The 20,063-nt window shown below is 41.8% G+C and overlaps 1 protein-coding gene across 1 annotated transcript in view; it reads left to right on the forward strand.

Annotated features, from left to right (window-relative positions):
* The window catches only part of LOC147114164 (uncharacterized), a 99,243-nt gene extending 81,385 nt beyond the window's left edge, over positions 1-17,858 (forward strand). The window contains exons 2-4 of the mRNA XM_085995809.1: positions 7,675-7,768; positions 13,778-13,843; positions 17,501-17,858. Coding sequence (XP_085851935.1) covers positions 7,675-7,768; positions 13,778-13,843; positions 17,501-17,644 — 304 coding nt within the window. The 3' untranslated portion in view covers positions 17,645-17,858. The remainder of the gene's footprint in view (positions 1-7,674; positions 7,769-13,777; positions 13,844-17,500) is intronic.
* Positions 17,859-20,063: the final 2,205 nt, after the last annotated feature.

A 20,063-nucleotide genomic window follows, 5' to 3' on the forward strand; every position in this document is an offset into this window, starting at 1 on the left:
TGACCAGCAATGCATCTACTATTTCTAGGGCCACTTCCTTAAGTACCCTAGGATGTAGATTATCAGGCCCTGGGGATTTATCGGCCTTCAATCCCGTCAATTTCCCTAACACCATTTCCCTACAAATACTGATTTCATTCAGTTCCTCCCTCTCTTTAGACCCTATGTTCCCCGACATCTCTGGGAGGTTATTTGTGTCCTCCTTTGTGAAGACAGAACCAAAGTATGTATTTAATTGGTCAGTCATTTCTTTGTTCCCCATTATAAATTCCCCTGATTCTGACTGCAAAGAACCTACGCTTGACTTCACCAATCTTCTTCTCTTCACATATCTATAGAAGCTTTAACAGTCAGTTTTTATGTTCCCTGCAAAGTTTACTCTCATACTCTATCTCCCCCCTCTTAATTAATCCTTTTGTCCTCCTTTGCTGAATCCTAAACTGCTCCCAATCCTCAGGTTTGCTGCTTTTTCTGGCCAATTTATATGTTCTCTCCTTGGACGTTATGCTATCCCTAATTTCCCTTATTAACCACAGTTGCGCCACCTTTTTTGTTTTATTTTTATGCCAGACAGGGATGAACAAATTCTGTAGTTCATCCATACGATCTTTACATGTTTACCATTGTCTATCCACCGTCAAACCTTTAAGTAACATTCCCCAATCCATCCTAGCCAACTCGCACCTCATACCATCGTAGTTTCCTTCATTGAAATTCAGGACCCTAGCCTCTGAGTCAACTACTTCACTCTCCATCTTAATGAAGAATTCTATCATATTATGATCGCTCCTCCCCAAGGGGCCTCGCACAACAAGATTGCTAATTAATCCTTTCTCATTACATAATACCCAGTCTAAGATGGCCTGATCTCTAGTTGGTTCCTCGACATATTGGTCCAGGAAACCATCCCGTATACACTCTAGGGATTCCTCCTCCAAAGTATTGTTACTAATTTGGTTAGCCCAATCTATATGTAGATTAAAGTCACCCATGATAATTGCCGTGCCCTTATTGCACACGTCTCTAATTTCCCATTTAAGGCCATCCCCAACCTCAGCATTACTGTTTGGGGGTCTGTATACAACTCCCACTAACGTTTTCTGCCCCATGGTATTTCTCAGCTCTACCCATACAGGGTTTGAGGCCTTTCCTTTGTTATATTGTTGTCTCACATATTTACCACAAAGACTGGCTGCTCCCCCTCCCCTTCCATAATCTTTTCCAGTTTTTTCTGAAATGCCCCATTCCCCAGAACCTGGGAGACAACAAAACATCTGGGACTCTCGATCTGGACTGCAAAAATAGTGCCCACCCAGTTAACTATCACATCTCCTATTATTACGGTATTCCTAACTGAATTGCTAATTCCACCTCACCCCAACAATCTAGCTCAAATTTTGTTGGTGTCATTATAATCAATTTGATGACCTATCCAGACTCCTCATCCTCCCCACAGGAAGTCAGTGCTTCAAATTTGTTGGAGAGGATAATTTGCACTGGCTTAAGCTCATCACTTTTTATTTTATTCGTTCATGGGATGTGGGCATCGCTGGAAAGGCCAGCATTTATTGCCCATCCCTCGTTGCCCTTGACCAGGTGGTGGTGAGTCGCCTTCTTGAACCACTGCAGTCCATGCGTTGAAGGTACTCCCACAGCGCTGTTAGTTAGGGAGTTCCAGGATTTTGACCCGGTGATATATTTCCAAGCCAGAATGGTGTGTGACTTGGAGGGGAACTTGGAGGTGGTGGTGTTCCCATGCGTCTGCTGCCCTTATCCTTCTAGGTGGAAGAGGTTGCGGGTTTGGGTCTTTCCCTAGTCTGTGGATAGTCATCCCTCCTTCCTCTACCACTACCAGCTCGCTATCTCTCAATGGGGGTGACTACCCTCTGAAACTCTTGCTCCAAATATCTCAGTTCCTCCCTAATGTGTTGGATTGTCTCCTACTTGGTCTTAAATTCAGAGACCCTGCGTGCAAATAATTTCAGTTGGAGACAATCCTGCAGATGTGTTTGGCCAAGTCAACATCTGCTACTCGAAATTCCCACATCCTGCAGGAACTGTCTCTCTGTGTGCTGTCATTGTTACTATAAATGTTAATTAAGTTTTAAATGTATGCACTTTATTTAGTGGTAAATGCAGTTATACTACTCTGCTACTGCTTCTCCCTTTGCTCTTAATTCCCATTCTTGCCAAATTCCCATTTTAAAAGTATTGCTCACTCTGGTCCCACCTCACTTCTCTTATGTTCATTAATAAATAGACATTCTTATTATGAACACAGCTAGCTTTTGCTAGACACTTTTATTGAGCACATGTGGACTAGGTACAGTATCTGTAGAGGCATCCATCTTGACTGCTGCCTTGTGGGTAGCCTAGTGCCTCATGGGTAATGTAGTCTTAATATACATACAGCTGGGTAGTGTAGTCTTATATACATACAGCTACATACAGCTCTACACAGCTCTACGGCTACACCTAATGTCCACTATAGAATGACATGTTATTGATCATTACATCCCCCTTTCTTTGAGGTTTAACAAAATCAATATCAATCAACTTTCAAGAAAACAATAAAGATAATATCAGTAACACTTTTGTTAGTGCTCTATAAACATAAACATTTTCAAAACAGTCAACACATTTTCAAAGCTTTACATTGTACTCAAAGATTAAGTCTATCAGGCTTTTTTACTTCATGTGTGGATCTTCTCAACACGGGTAAGTCTGATGTGCCTTCATGAGATTGTTCTGGCGGTGAATGACAAGATGCAGTTGCGGCATTGTCATCAATCTGGTCTTGAATAGTCTCTTGTGTTTTTAGGAGGGAACGGCGGTTCCTCCTGAGAATCTGTCCTTCCTCAGTTCTAACAGTGTAAGACCTTGGTCCTACTTCCTCAAGAACTGTAGCTTTCCTGTTCCATGCATCTGGATCCTCAATCCTGACAACATCATCCCTTTTCAATGGTTTTAGAGTTTTGGATGACTTGTCATAGTATGATTTCTGTTTCAGCTTTAACAGTTGAAGTCTCTGTCTCAGTTCCTCACTTTGCTGTTCTTTTGCACAGCAGGGTAGCGTGGTGCGCAACTTGCGACCCATTAGTAGTTCAGCAGGTGAAGAACCACAGTCTAAAGGTAAGGCTCGGTAGCTCAGCAGGGCGAGATAAGGATCAGACTTGCTTTCTGTCACTTTCTTCAGTAGCTGCTTGAGAACTTGAACACCTTTCTCTGCCTTACCATTTGACTGAGCATACAAAGGACTGGATGTGATGTGCTGAAAGTCATAATGTGCTGCAAACTGTTGCCACTCCTTACAGTTGAAGCACGGACCATTGTCGCTAACGGCAATCCTGGGAATTCCATGTCTGGTGAAGATGGATTTCACATGCATTATGACACTGCTTGCTGTGGTGCTTGAGAGCAGCACCATCTCAGGATAGTTAGAATAGTAGTCAATCACTATTAGATAGTCTTTACCATTTAAATGAAAAAGGTCCATACCAACCTTTTGCCATGGTGCTGTTGGTATGTCAGCTACTATCATTGGTTCCTTTGCTTGTTTGTTTTGGTGTTTCTGACATGTCTCACATTTGCCTATCATGTTCTCAATGTCCATATTTATGCCAGGCCAATAAACAGTGTCTCTTGCTCTCCTTTTGCATTTTTCAATTCCGAGGTGTCCCTCATGAATCCTTTTGAGCATGTCTTGACGTAGAGCCTGTGGAATGACTATTCTGTTCTGTTTTAGTAATAGTCCACTTGCGACACTCAATTCTGGCCTTATGTGAAAATATTTTGGACAGGAGCCTTTTGGCCAACCATGATGAATGTTCTCTATTACTGTTTGTAATACTGTATCTTTTACTGTTTCTTCTGCTATTTGCTTTGATTTTGTGTCTGACACAGGCAGCGCAGCAGTGACCATACTCACATGAACATCCACGTCTTCTTCAGTATAGCTCACATGACTCATTGTGGGTGCTCGGGATAGTGCATCTGCTAACACTATGTATTTGCCTGGTGTGTAGATCAGTTCAAAGTCATATCTTTGCGGCTTCATCATGAGTCGTTGAATCCTTGGAGACATCTCATTCAGATTTTTTTTTATGATGGCAACCAAAGGGCTGTGGTCTGTCTCAACTGTGAAGGTGGGAAGTCCATATATGTAGCCATGAAACTTTTCTAGACCAACTACCAAGCCTAGACATTCCTTTTCAATCTGGGCATATCGACACTCAGTATCAGTCATAGACCTGGAGGCATAGGCAACAGGCTTCCAATCTTCACCCTCTGCTTGTAGCAAGACTGCACCTAGGCCATCTTTTGATGCATCCGTTGACACTTTGATTCTTTTTGTTGGGTCAAAGAAGGTGAGTACAGGTGTGGTTGTCAGCACTGTTTTGAGGTTTATCCACTCTTGTTCATGTCTTTCTGTCCATGTGAACTCATTTGTTTTATGTAGCAGGTCTCGCAGACAGGCTGTCTTGGCTGACAAGTTAGGAATGAACTTTCCAATGAAGTTTATCATCCCCATGATGCGTAGCACTCCTTTTTTGTCAGTGGGTCGGGGCATTTTGAGTATGGCGTTTACTTTTTCCATATCTGGCTCTATTCCTTTACCAGATAGATTATCTCCTAGGAAAGTGACTTCCTGGACGCCAAACTGACACTTGGCTTTGTAGAGCTTCAGTCCATTCCGGCGTATGCCCTGTAGCACTTTAGTCAGTCTCTCATTGTGTTCTTTCAGTGTGGAGCCCCAGATGATGATGTCATCAACATAGACCCGAACTCCTTCCAGACCTTCAATTATGTATTCCATCGCTCTATGAAAGATTTCAGATGCAGATATTATCCCGAAAGGCATTCTGAGGAAACAATACCTGCCAAATGGTGTGTTGAAGGTACAGTATTTGGTGCTCTCTTCATCCAGTTTTAGTTGCCAAAATCCTTGTGAGGCATCGAGCTTTGTAAAGTATCTGGCACCTGACATTTCACTGGTGATTTCTTCTCACTTGGGAATCTGGTAGTGTTCACGTTTTATGTTTGCATTTAAGTCCTTTGGATCCATGCATATTCTTAGATCATTGTTCTTTTTCTTTACACATACCATGGAGTTAACCCAGTCTGTTGGCTCTTCAACTTTCCTGATGACTCCTAGTGTAGTCATTCTGTCCAGTTCATTCTTGAGCCGGTCACACAGGGGTGCTGGAACTCTTCGTGGAGCATGTACCACTGGCTGAGCATCCTCCTTTAGCTGGATCTTGTATGTGAATGGTAGAACTTCAAATCCTTTGAACACATCCTGGAAATGATTCACTACAGAATCCACTGAGTCATCTGGTCTGCTTATGGCACAGTTTATACGGTAGACTCTCTTGATCAGTTCTAAGTCCTCACAAGCTTTGTCACCCGGTAGTGAATCAAGTCTTTCAGCCACAACAGAAAACATGAGATGATGCACTTTGTCTTTGACTGTCACTTTAAGTCTGCATACACCTAAGCTTTCTATTTTCTGTCCATTATAGTCTTTCAGTAGTACTGACTTTTTCTGTATTTTGGGCTTTTCTTTCATATTGTTAATGTCACTCATACTGATTAAGTTTGCTTTTGCCCCAGTGTCTAGTTTCGAGGTAACTAATGCTCCATTTACCTGCAGTGGGATCATCCATTTGTCCTCTTTTACTGCATTAACTTTATGTTCAGCATTGTCCATTTCTGAGGGCTGCACATTTTCTGTATCCTTTTTGATATTGTCACATGACACCATTCCTACAAAAAATGTCTCACTTAAATCAGTGTCCTCAATTACATTAACTCGTTGCCCTTTCTTAGTTTGTACATTGTTTGGCAAAGTGATTCTTTCCATTACACTTTGTGCACATTTTTTTTAATGCTGGGCATTGTCTTAACTGGTGTTTGTAACCACAGCGTTTACAATTAAAAATGTCATCCTCCGATTGCTTTTCATTTCTGTTCTGCCCACGTTTCTTCCCCTTGTAGGACACAGCACCGACAGCAGCATTATCACTCATTACAATTGCATCATTATTGATTTCACTGAAAGTCTTCGCGTGCTTTCGAGCTAGCTCGCTGGCTTGGCATATTTTCACTGCATTTTCCAAATTTAGTTCGGTTTCTCTCAACAGACGTTCCCTGACTTTTTTATCATGAATACCAAACACAATCTGGTCACGAATCATGGATGATTTCAGCTCAGAAAAATTACATGTCTGTGCTTTCAGTTTCAGATCAGTTATAAAGCTATCAAAAGTCTCATTTTGCTGCTGTGTCCTTGAACAGAACATGTATCTTTCATAGGTCTCATTCTTTTTGGGAGAGCAATGTGCATCAAATTTTTTTAGCACCTCTTCTAATTTTTCTCTGTTCTCCTCTGGATTAAATACGAATGTATTAAATACCTCTATCGCCTGTGGGCCTGCAACCGTAAGCAGCAACGCTATCTTCCTTGCATCTGGCTTCGTACCGAATCCGATGGCTGCAATGTAGAGTTCGAATTGTTGTTTAAGAGTCTGCCAATTGTAGTCGATATTTCCTGTGAGTTTCAAATGCTCTGGTGGCTTCAAATTCTCCATGTCGCTTTTCACAATTTTCAGCAGATCTTCACCATCCTGGTACCATCTTATGTTCATTAATAAATAGACATTCTTATTATGAACACAGCTAGCTTTTGCTAGACACTTTTATTGAGCACATGTGGACTAGGTACAGTATCTGTAGAGGCATCCATCTTGACTGCTGCCTTGTGGGTAGCCTAGTGCCTCATGGGTAATGTAGTCTTAATATACATACAGCTGGGTAGTGTAGTCTTATATACATACAGCTACATACAGCTCTACACAGCTCTACGGCTCCACCTAGTGTCCACTATAGAATGACATGTTATTGATCATTACAACTTCATTACCAACTCACTCTGTGGTTTGCTCTCAAGATTTATCCCATCCTTTTTCATATTCTTTTCAACCTTGGTGATGTTTGGTGCTTTACCTTATCAATAAAAACAAACTAATGGGAACATGAGAGTTTAAGATGCATATCTCACTGAATAGCAATGGAATAGGGCGAAGGCATTTAGGAACATGTAACTGGTTGTGTCATATTAACATTGTCTTCCTATTGTTACTTCATAAGTCATTGTAAACTGCGGTTTTCCTCACCATGACTGTAGTAAAACATAAGATTAAATGGTTATGGGCCCTGGAACATCTGTAGCTGTAAACAATGAAGCATCAATGGTACAATTTTAAATGGGGTGCAGGAACAGAGATGGGATGGGGGGTTACGTACATAAATCTTGAAGGGGAAGAATTTGCAGGGCTACAGGGAAAGAGCAGGGGGGTGGTACTAATTGGATAGTTCTTTCAAAGAGCCGGCACTGACCCTATGGGCCAAATGGCCTCCTTCTGCACTGTATGATTCTCTGATGTGATATAGACATTCAGCGATAATCCTCTACTGCCTGTGAATTAATAAACAAACACCCGAGAGCCGTTTAAACTGAGAAGTTGCTAAGAGATACTATAAATCAGAAAATAAACAAAGGTAACACAGAGCTTTGGTTGCAGTTACTATAGTAAAAACCAGTTAATGACTAACAGTTTGAAGTTAAAGTTTCAGATCATCTTTGCTTATGACCAGATCTACTTGAGCCATTAGGTATCTGAACATGGCAGCATTCCACATGGAGGCTAGAAGGAAGCAGCGAGTCCTTGACAGGAGGGTTGCAGCCATGAAACATCTCGAAGAAAAAGTAAGGACGGCCCTTTATCTAAACCATATAATAGTAGAGACAAGAAATGTCTGGGTACTATCGACAGTTATAGTTGCACATGTGTTAATCTAAGAAGAATAGGGATTGATAAAGATAAACTGCATAATGTTGTCAACTCTACATAGATAAACAAGATATGGTAACAGTTCAACAAAATTCAAGATTGTAATCACAATCATAATCATAATCAACTTTATTGTCATTGTTAGTGCACAAGTGCAGTACAACGAAATGTAAGCTTGTGGCTCCCGAGGGTGTACATTTAGATTAAGACGTTTAAACATTCAACATTCATTTGGCTTGTAATACATTAACATAAACATAACCATAATAAAGTGCATTGGCAGATGTGCAGGCTTTAGAGTTTATTTGTGAAGTTCAGTAGGACGACAGCCCTCGGAAAGAAGCTGTTCCTAAATCTGGTCGTTCGGGTGCGAATGCATCTGTAGCGTCTCCCAGATGGCAGGAGGGCGAACAGACTGTGGCTGGGGTGGGTAGGGTCTTTGATGATGGTCCGTGACCTCCGTAAACAGCGTTTCTGGTATATGTGCTCTATGGTCGGTAGCTGGGTGCCGGTAATGCGTTGGGCAGTTTTGACTACCCGCTGCAGGGCTTTCCGGTCGGTCATAGTAGCTACAGCTGCCATACCATACTGTGATACAGTTCGTCAGGATGCTCTCTATTGTGCAGCGGTAAAAGTTAGAGAGGATCGGGGTGACAGGTTACATCCCTTCAGCCTCCTTAGGAAATATAGGCGCTGCTGGGCCTTCTTCACCAGAGAGGAGGTATTGAGGGACCAGGAGAGGTCTTCCGTGATGTGGACTCCGAGGAACTTAAAGCTGTCCACCCTTTCCACCACAGCCCCATGGATGTGGATGGGGGTGTGACTTCCGCCTTTAGACTTCCTGAAGTCCACAATGATTTCTTTGGTTTTCTTGATGTTAAGGGCCAGGTTGTTATCGGCGCACCACTTCACGAGATGTTGTTGTTAAGATATTTCACAGATGAATTATGTAATGGCAAATGCCAAGACATACATTAGGATTTTGCAAAGCCTGATTTGCTTTGTTATAAGGTAAAGCTCAATGCTAAAACAATATCTTGTACAGTAAAATCCCAAATAAATGCAAGTGAAACAGATTATTATTCCCATTAGATAATGAACTTGCTACTTTGTGTATGAAAAGATAATAATCGATGCAGTTATGTTTGAAAAATATTGGGAAAAAAATCACATTATGCAACTTCAAACAGAAAGTAGATGGCATTTGCAACACATACTGAAGTGAACAATTAGAAATTTACTCAAATACTCAAAGCAAACTTCCTGAGTACAACAACAAGGCTTTTACTGTGCTTTGATAGCTGATAAATGATGCTGCAGTCTCAGCAAAGGGGTACAGTAGTGTAGTGGTTATGTTGTGGCTCAGTGGTAGCACTCTCGCCTCTGAGTCAGAAGGTTGTGGGATCTAGTCCCATTCCAGAGACTTGAGCACAAAATCTAGGCCAATACTCCAGTGCAGTACTGAGGGTGTGCTGCACTGTTGGAGTTGGAGTCCTTCGGATGAGACGTTAATAGAAGCCCCGGTGGATGTAAAAGCCATGGCACTATTTCAAAGAAGAGCAGGGGAGTTCTCTCCAGTGGCCTGGCCAATATTTATCCCTCAACCACGTTACTAAAACAGATTATCTGGTCATTATCACATCGCTGTTTGTGGGAGTTTGCTGTGCACAAATTGGCTGCTGCGTTTCCTACATTATAAGAGTGACTACACTGTAAAGCGCTTTGGGACATCCTGACGTCATAAAAGGCACGATATAAATGCAAGTCTTTCTTTCTTTATGTTACGGGACTAGTAATCCAGAGAGCGTGAGTTTGAATCTCACCATGGCATATAAGAATTTGAATCAGTCTTTTTAAAATCTCGAATTAAAAAGCTGGTATAAGTAAATTAAAGTGTCATCTTGTTGTAAAAACACAGCTGGTTCACTGATATGCCCTTTAGGGAAGGAACTTTGCCGTTGTTAGCTCGTCTGCTCTATATGTGACTCCAGCCCCACACCAACGTGGTTGACTCTTAACTGTTCTCTGAAGTGGCCTAGTAAACCACTCCGTTGTGCTACAGCATTGTTTTTAAAATATTAATTCTTGGGATGAGGGCGTCTCAGGTGGATGTAAAAGATCCCATGGCACTATTCAAAGAAGAGCAGGGGAGTTCTTTCCGGTATCTTGGCCAACATTTCTGCATCAACCAACTATTACAACAACAACAACTTGCATTTATATAGTGCCTTTAACATAGTAAAACATTCCAGGGTGCTTCACAGGAATGTTATCAAACAAAATTTGACACCAAACCACAAAAGGAGATATTAGGACAGGTGACCAAAAGCTTGGTCAAAGAGGTAGGTTTTAAGGAGCGTCTTAAAGGAGGAGACTGGTCAAGAAGGTAAGAGCCCATGGGATCCAGGGCAATTTGGCACATTGGATCCAAAATTGGCTCAGTGGCTGGAGGCAGAGGGTGATGGTCGAAGGTTGTTTTTGTGACTGGCAGCCTGTGTCCAGTGGTCTACCACAGGGATCAGTGCTGGGTCCTTTGCTATTTGTAGTGTACATTCATGATTTAGATATGAATGTAGGAGGTATGATCAGTAAGTCTGCAGATGACATGAAAATTGGTGGAGCGGTAAATAGCGAGGAGGGAAGCCTTAGGCTACAGGGCGATATAGACGGGATGGTTAGATGGGCAAAACAGTGGCAAATGGAATTTAACCCTGAAAAGTGTGAGGTGATGCATTTTGGGAGGACTAACAAGGCAAGGGAATACACAATGAATGGTAGGACCCTAGGAAGGACAGAGGATCAGAAGGACCTTGGTGTGCATGTACATAGATCCCTGAAGGCAGCAGGAGAGGTAGATTAGGTGGTTAAAAAGGCATATGGGATACTTGCCTTCATTAGCCGAGGCATAGAATATAAGAGCAGGGAGGTTATGATGGAGCTGTACAAAATGCTAGTTAGGCCACAGCTGGAATACTGTGTGCAGTTCTGGTCACCACACTATAGGAGGGATGTGATTGCATTGGAGAGGGTGCAGAGGAGATTTACCAGGATGTTACCTGGGCTGGAGCGTTTCAGCTATGAAGAGAGACTGGACAGGCTGGGGTTGTTTTCCTTAGAGCAGAGAAGGCTGAGGGGGGACCTGATTGAGGTGTACAAAATTATGAGGGGCATAGATAGGGTAGATAGAAAGGAACTTTTCCTCTTAGTAGAGGGGTCAATAACCAGGGGGCATAGTTTCAAGGTAAGGGGCAGGAGGTTTAGAGGGGATTTGAGGAAAAACTTTTTCACCCAGAGGGTGGTTGGAATCTGGAACTCACTGCCTGAAAGGGTGGTAGAGGCAGGAACCCTCACAACATTCAAGAAGCATTTAGAAGAGCACTTGAAATGCCATAGCATACAAGGCTATGGACCAAGTGCTGGAAAATGGGATTAGAATAGACAGGGCTTGATGGCCAGCGCAGACACGATGGGCCGAAGGGCCTCTTTCTGAGCTGTATAACCCTATGACTCTATGCTAGAGAGACAGGGAGGTTTACGGAAGGATTGCCAGAGCTTATGGCCTAGGCAGCTGAAACAATGGAGCAAAGAACATTGAAATGGGAAATTGATCTTTTAGTAAAGTTTCATCCTGTCTACCAAGCTAATAAACAGATGATCTAGTCCTTTACTTCATTCCTGTTTTGGCTGTAGAGTGCTTTGGGATGTCTTGAGGTCACAAGAGGCCAAGGAAAGGCATTATGTCTTTCTAAATTTTTGGAGTTGGGGACCAGAAGTTGAGCAGCACTTTTTGTGGCTGCCAAGCGGGTAGGGGGCTGGAGGCTAAGGCAGCGCCATTAGTTTTTTTTTAATAGACCAAAGGCTTTTGTGGCAGGGTCAGGGTGGATTGAGGTCAGTCTAATGGTAAACAGTGTGGTGGAGTCAGGCCAGAGTCAAAGCCAATGCAGCGAAATTTTTAAAAATAAATTTAAAGTCAGGTCAGGCGCGATACGGTGAGAAGCAGTGGGGCACGCGGCTGAGCTGGGACTGGAATAGCATTATTTAAAAAAATTTACAAGGCAGAGTCGCAACCAGATCATGTTTTTAAAGGCAGAATCAGGGCAGCCGGAGGCTGAGCAGTGGGAAACAGTGGGCTCTGAGACAGAGCTGGAAGTGGAGTCACGGGCAAACACCTTTTTTGAGAACAGAATTTTAAATATATATATATACATAATAGCAGCAGCAATGTCTGGATGCTTCCAGTTTATGTTCCTTGCCAGCTGTCAGTTTTAACAGTTGACTTGTGTGGTTTGTAGAGGCTGAATAAGTGGAAGACAAAATAAAATGGTGGCTGGACCTGGGTGTAACACATACCGTCCATAGCACCATCAATGGTGGGAATGCTACAACTGCATGTTGAAGCATTTTTAATCATTTTGTTACAGGTAAAGTTAAGGTCAATAATCAGATTAAATATGGAGACCCTAGTAGAGTGGCACCTACTAATGTCCCAGAGAAATGTAACTGGTAAAGGATAATGGACAGGTACTCTAATTGCCAGGATGTGATCAGTTGTGTCCCGCAAGGATCTGTTTGGGGCCTCAACTATTCACAGTATTTATTAATGACTTAGATGATGGGATAGAAAGCCACATGCCAATGGCACAAATATAGGCGGCGATGGAAGCATAGAATTACAATAGAATTGAGATACTAATAGATTAAGTGAATAGGCAAAACTGAGGCAAATGAATTTCAATGTAAGCAAATATGAGGTCATCCACTTTGGACCTAAAAAGGATAGAACAGAGTACTTTCTAAATGGTGAAAATCTAGAAACCGTGGAGGTCCAAAGAGACTTGGGGGTCCATGTACATAGATCATTAAAATGTCATGGACAGGTACAGAAAATAATCATAAAGGCTAATGGAATGCTGGCCTTTATATCTGGAGGACTAGAATACAAGGGGTTAGAAGTCATGCTACAGCTATACAAAGCCTTGGTTAGACCACACCTGGAGTACTGTGAGCAGTCCTGGGCACCACACCATATATAGGAAGGATACATTGGTCTTGGAGGGAGTGCAGCGTAGATTTACCAGAATGATACCTGGACTCCAAGGGTTAAATTATGAGGATAGTTTACACAAACTAGGGTTGTATTCCCTGGAATTTAGGAGGTTAAGGGATAATTTGTCAAAGTTTTCAAGATATTAAGGGCAACTGATAGGGTAGATAGAGAGAAACTATTTCTGCTGGTTGGGGAGTCTAGGACCAGGGGGCAGAGTCTAAAAAGTAGAACCAGGTCTTTCAGGAGTGAAGTTAGGAAACACTTCTACACGCAAAATGTGGCAGATGTTTGGAACCCTCTTCTGCAAACGGCAACTGATGCTAGATCAATTGTTAATTTTCAATCTGAGATTGATAGGTTTCTGATAACCAAAGATATTAAGGGATATGGGGCAAAGACGGGTATATGGAGTCAGGTCACTGATCTGCCATGATCTCATTGAAGGGTGGAGCATCGAGGGGCTAAATGGCCTACTCTTGTTCCTATGTTCCTAAAGAGTACAGAAGAACATAAGAAACAGGAGCAGGAGTAGGCCATTCTACCAGTGGACATTTTAACATGAGAATCTCCATAGCAAAGATTAAATTAGACTTTTGAATGGAATGTACGACCCATGTAATGAGTTTAATATACAGGTAGGCATTAATACTCAAATATTATCCTTCTTCCATGGACAACATTAATTTGTGCAGCAAATCCCATGTGTTATGTTGATGGCCTTGCTTCATGTGGTGCTCTATAGAAATTTTGAAGTCAAAAGTATGAGTTTCATTGAAATGGCAAAAAACATTTTTGTGATAACTAACAAGAAAGTTGAGAATGTTTCCCTTTCTGAAGTTGTTCTAATTATCTGTTTTCTGTATTGAATTCTGCGGAGGAGCTCAAGGTAGCTGAAGTAGGAGATGTAGCACTTGGATGTAAGAAAGGAACCTGTAAGAAAGAAGTAAGTTATTCTATGTGCTATGAATAGGAATCAAAATCTACAATAATTATAGGTAAAAAAAATATTATAACAGTGGCTATACTTTATTTTTGGTTTGGTTTGTTGTCACTTGTGTGTCTGTGTGAAGAAATAATTTGTAGTATCAACCTCTTGATCTGGGAGAACATTGGCATATCTTCTCTTTGTTCAGGAATTCCTTTCATTCTAGAGAGAATCTGGGACCCGTGAAAGTTCACAAACTTCAGAGTCCAAAAGAAGTTCAAGATCTCCAGAGTCCAATGGAATGTCAGGATCATCAGTGTTGAGTAAATTAAGACCTTCAAAGCTAAATTCAGCAAGACCCACAACTCTCAGCAGAAAGCCTGGATCATTAAAACTCGACGACATCAAATCTAGGTCAGGAATATAAAAGAAGGGAGGTGTCTGTTTATAAGAGATTTTCTAAGAATATGGGAGGGGATCTATGTATAAGGGTTTTCTAAGAATATGGGAAAACAGAGGATGCAATTTCCCTTTCCCTTCAAATCAGGAGTAGATATATAAAATGTTCAATATAGCTTAAGACATCATTTTTTTAAAGTAGAAGTTTGCAGTATGCTGGACACCTCCGTTCAGTCCGTAAGGGTGACCCCGAGCTTCCGGTCGCCTGTCATTTTAATTCACCGCTCCATTCCCACTCGGACCTCACCGTCCTTGGCCTCTTGTATTGTTCCACGGAAGCTCAACGTAAACTCGAGGAACAGCACCTCATCTTCCGATTAGGCAGTCTGCAGCCTTCCGGACTCAATATCGAGTTCAACAATTTCAGATCATAAGGTCGGCCCCCATTTCATTTTCTCTTGTAATTGTTCCACTCCTTTCCCCCCCCCCCCTTTCCTTTTGTTTCTCTCTCACACCTGGCAGCTATCTTTTGCCCTGCCAGTACACTTTACACCTAATCCCAGCCTATTACCATCTCGTCTAGCTTCTAATCTCTTTTACTTCTTTTGTTTCTTTTATTCTTTTGTCCGATCGCAGCCCTGCCTCCGATGTAGTTTCTTTACTTTCCAGTTTTGAAGAAGGGTCCAACCCGAAACGTCAACTCAAATTTCTCTCCACGGATGTTGCCTGACCACCTGAGTTTTTCCAGCATTTTCTGTTGTTATTTCGGATTTCCAACATCTGCAGTATTTTGCTATCGTACCAATATAAATGGATTTTAAAGCTAAAGTTAGAATCTCATGGTACTTTTCCTGCCTGCAGTACTTTAAAATATTAAGTTACGTTCTTCCCATTTTTAGTCCCCAACCACTCCCCAAGCAAAGAGGGTGGATAGAAGCTTCCTGTTCTCAAGACTCCACTTGTTCCACTCTAACCAACTGGTTCAAGTAATCTGTGAGAATGGACTGGTGACCAAGCCTCTGATTTTTAACCATCCCTCCTTGCTTCACAATTTTAACTTGTCATCCTCCCCAGGAAGGCCTCGCATAGACCAATAGCTCATTGAGGGATTGCAAGTACAGGAAACTTTCGATTTACCGGCACCTAAATAACCGGAAATTTCGGTTAACCGGCAAAATTCAGGAGTAGGTTCAGGTAAGTTTAACTTCATATTGTACTTGCCTTCCTGGTTCTGTTGCTGTGCAAGGGTGTGGCTGCAGCTGTTGCTAAGCTACAGAGATGCTTGGAACTTGTGGCCATTGTTCTGAACCTGTTGCTAAGCAACAGGGTTTGTTGCTTTATACGGAGCTCTCATCTCTCCGTATCTTTTACTATAGCTTTCGGTTATCCGGAATTTTTGATGAACCGGCACCACGTCGGTCCCATCGGTGCCGGATAAAAAAAGTTTCCTGTATAAACCTATGCCCTGACAAAATTGTTCATCCACCCGCACATCATATATGCCACCAGGCTCACTTATTGGAAAAATATCTCAGAAAAGGATTTAAATAAGCTAAAAATCTCATACTAGACTCCACCAATTGCCGCAAATGAGTAAGGCAGTTTACTAAGTTAGGTGTAGATGGGAGCAGAAAGTTTCGAAGGGCCATTGATAAATTAAGTGAGTGGGTAAAACTGGCAGATGGAGTTCAATGTGGGGAAGTGTGAGGTCATCCACTTTGGACCTAAGGAAGATCGATCAGAGTATTTTCTAAATGGTGAGAAGCAGAAAGATTTAGGGGCCCAAGTACAGAAGTCACTAAAAACTAGTGAAAAAAAGAAACACTTGCATTTATATAGCGCCTTTCACAACCACCGGACGTCTCAAAGCGCTTTACAGCCAATGAAGTACTTTTGAAGTGGAGTCACTGTTGTAATGTGGGAAACGCGGCAGCCAATTTGCGTACAGCAAGCTCCCACAAACAACAATGTGATAATGACCAGATAATCTGTTTTTGTTATGTTGGTTGAGGGATAAATATTGGCCAGGACACCGGGGATAACTCCCCTGCTCTTCTTCAGAATAGTGCCATGGGGTCTTTTACATCCTGAGAGAGCAGACGGGGCCTCGGTTTAACGCCTCATCCGAAAAACAGCACCTCTGACAGTGCAGCACTCCCTCAGCACTGCACTGGAGTGTCAGCCTAGCTTTATGTGCTCTGTTTTTACCTGCCCACTAAAGCACTATTATTTAAATGGCTAATGGAATGTTAGCCTTTATCTCAAGGTTGTTGGAATACAAAAGGGTAGAAGTTATGCTATGGTTGTATAAAGCTCTGGTTAGACTGCGTCTGGAGTACAGTGTTCAGTTCTGGGCACCGCACCTCAAGAAGGACATATTGGCCTTGGAGGGGGTGTAGTGCAGATTCACCAAAATAATACTGGGGCTAAAAGGGTTAAATTATGAAGGCAGCTTACATAGTTTAGGCTTGTATTCCCTTGAGTATAGAAGATTAAGGGGTGATCTGATTGAGGTGTTGCAGATGATTAAAGGATTTGATTGGATAGATGGAGAAAAAACTATTTCCTCTGGTGGGAGAGCCCAGAACAAGGGGGCATAACCTTAAAATGAGAACTAGGACGTTCAGGGATGATGTTAGGAAGCACTTCTTCATACAAAGGGTAGTGGAAATTTGGAACTTTCTCCACCAAAAAGCTGTTGCGGCTAGGCCAATTGAAAACTGAGGATGACAGATCTTTGTTGGGTAAAGGTATTAAGGGATATGGAACCAAGGTAAGTAAATGGAGTTAAGGTACAGATCAGCCATGATCTAACTGAATGGCGAAATAGGCTCAAGAGGCCGAATGGCCTACTCCTATTCCTATGTTCTTATGCTTATCTGAGCCACACCAACCAGGAAGTTCCCAGGTTGAATCCTCATTTGTGCTGAGTTGGCTGATAGATGATGCGAGAGATACTCACCCAAGTCTACTTCTATGGTCTATGCTGCAGATTGCAACACCCAAAGCTACACAGACTGGAATCTGTGTTTGATATTATTTGACACCAAACATGACCATCATGTGGGATTACTATTGATCAATCTATGGAGCTAGGAGACTGTAGGTCCACTTTCTTGCATTTTGACATTCATTGTCAAGAAACTAACTGGAACAGATTGTTAGAAAGGGAAAGGAATGGCAGAAGTAATTGTTACAATGTTAATATGAATAGTCAACCTCCTTTGTTGTTTCCAATTTAACTTCCATTATGTTTATGGTTCTTATTAAACATAGGTTTCCCAAGCGATCTTCCTCACTGAGATTGTATCAAAATATGCCACCAGGAATGTCCCCATATTGGTACCATCATTTGAACAAGCAAGCGAGAGTCTTGAGAGACCATGGTTTGGTGATGGGACATTTGTCGCAATTTATTGACGGAGAATTTCCATCGTATTATCAGATATGATATTCTCCTGATAACTCGAACACCATCAACAAATAGCAACACATCAGGTCAAGTCCGCTCTGAAGAAAACAGAGATTCAACTAACTTTCAAAATAAAACAGCAACTTCAGAGGCAAAAAAGGTTTGCATTTTTTTTTATTGCAACTTAACACATCTATATAGATCTATAAATCCAATAAGGAATTCCGGAGAAACTTCTTTACTCAGTGTGGTGAGAATGTGGAACTCGCTACCACATGGAGTGGTTGAGGAAGTTAGCATAGATGCATTCAAGGGGAAGCTGGAAAAGTAAAAGGGAGAAAGGAATAGAAAGATATGTTGATAGGGTGAGATGAAGTAAATAGAGTGGGAGGAGGCACGTGTGGAGTATAAACTGAATGACCTACTTCTGTGCTGTAAAATTCTATGTAATACGATGTAAAGTCAGCAGTAATTACCTTCCTGTTTGGAGAAAGCAGCTCTCTGTAGTTCAAATAACCCTTTATTTACTTTTCCATACATGTCTGTTATTACAATGGAAGTAAAACCTTAGCAGGTGACCCCAGTACAGATTTTTAAAATAATATTAATGAATATTTTAGAGCAAAATTGTCTGAATTTACCTATCCACAAGATTATTTGTAACTGTTTGGCAAGTACTGATTGTGATAGTAGCTGTCTCTAGACCCAGAGGGCTGTGAATGGTTCCGGGGATGGGGGAGCTTAGCTACAAGGACAGGTTGGAGAAGCTGGATTTGTTTTCATTAGAGCGAGGGAGGTTGAGGGGCGATTTGATAGAGATGTACAAGATTATGACGGGTTTGGCTAGGCTAGACGGGGAAAGGCTGTTCCCACTAGTTGATGGTACAAGGACTAGGGGATACAGATTTAAGGTTTTGGACAAGAGATACAGGGGGGATGTAAGGGAAAACTTTTTTACGCAGCGAGTGGTGAGGACCTGGACCTCACTGCCGATGGAAGTGGTGGAAGCCGACGCACTCAATGTTTTCAAGGGGAGACTGGATAGGCACTTGAGGGAAATAAACTTGCAGGGCAACGGGGATAGAGCGGGGGAATGGGACTGACTGGATTGGTCTACAGAGAGCCGGCACAGACTGGGTGGGCTGAATGGCCTCCTTCTGTGCCATTATGACTCTATGAATGCTCAGGCATTTAGCATATTCAAGCCTGAGATTGATAGATTTTTGGGCACTAAGGGAATCAAGGGATATGGGAATAGGATGGCAAAGTGGAATTGATGAGGAAGATCAGCCATGATCTTATTGAATGGCTTGAGGGGCCATATGGCCTACTCCTGCACTTATTTCTTATGCTCTTATCGTATATGGTGCAAAATGTATTGTGTTAATGGGAATGAAATATAATAAGTAATGAGTATGAAGCCTGATGTAAGAAAACTACTAGGCTTTAATCAACTGTTTTTCAACATGGAGATCTAGTTGTGTCCTTCACTAGTCCCTGTTAAAGAATGTCCTGAGCAAGCTGGGCCCATGCCCGAGTATTTATACTCTCTCTGGACAGCGCCACCAGCAGGTCACCCAGTATCATTTCATAAGTCATTTCCACATGAATGACAAGATTCATATCAAAGCCTACAAAACTAATTATACCAGAAACATGAAACATAATGAGTTAATGAGAGTGAACTGTACTGCGAGCTTACTGTGTAAAGAATGTTGCCTATTGTTGCTCTTTGCTGCCTCATTTCTAGATAGAGAAACAGAATTCTGATATTGATCCACCACTAAAAACAAGCACAGAAGCCTCTACATTACGTGAGAATGACATTGAACCATTATTATTATACTTACAATAGATTTTCAGTAAGTCCTGTTCAAACATAGAAGCAGGCACTTAATCATATTCAATTACATATATGCACAAATTTAAAAGTGCTTCAGTCATTTTGGCTAAGATTAGTTATGTACTCTACTCATGGGAAAAATATAGGAACATACTTTGAAAAGATGGATGTAAACTTATGATCTTTTCTTTCCTGTATATCAGTTTTAAGTTTTTTTTTCTCATATTGGTCATGTTCTGTCTGTGCCGTTAATGGATAAACATTGGGCCCGAATGGGCCTGGGGATGCGGAGGATCTGTCAAGAGGATTCTTGACAGATCGCAAGTGCCGAAACTTGCGTGGCCCCTACAGGCACGTGCGCACCCGTCGGGTTCGCAAAATACGGCCCATTATATCCAGTAGTTCTAGTGGGATTTTTTTAATGCAAAAATATTTTGTTTTAGGTCTGTCAGTAATTTATTCCTGATTCCAAATGCTGTGTCAATTGTAAAAAACTCTTTCAATTATATAAATAGCCATGTATCTTGATCCAGGGCCTTCACTTTGACTTTATCTTTTCTCGCTGCAAAGTTCATTTGAAGCCT

This window comes from Somniosus microcephalus, chromosome 8 (genome assembly GCF_052327205.1).
Source record: "Somniosus microcephalus isolate GS21.2 chromosome 8, FLI_Smic_1.0, whole genome shotgun sequence".
Taxonomy (NCBI): domain Eukaryota; kingdom Metazoa; phylum Chordata; class Chondrichthyes; order Squaliformes; family Somniosidae; genus Somniosus; species Somniosus microcephalus.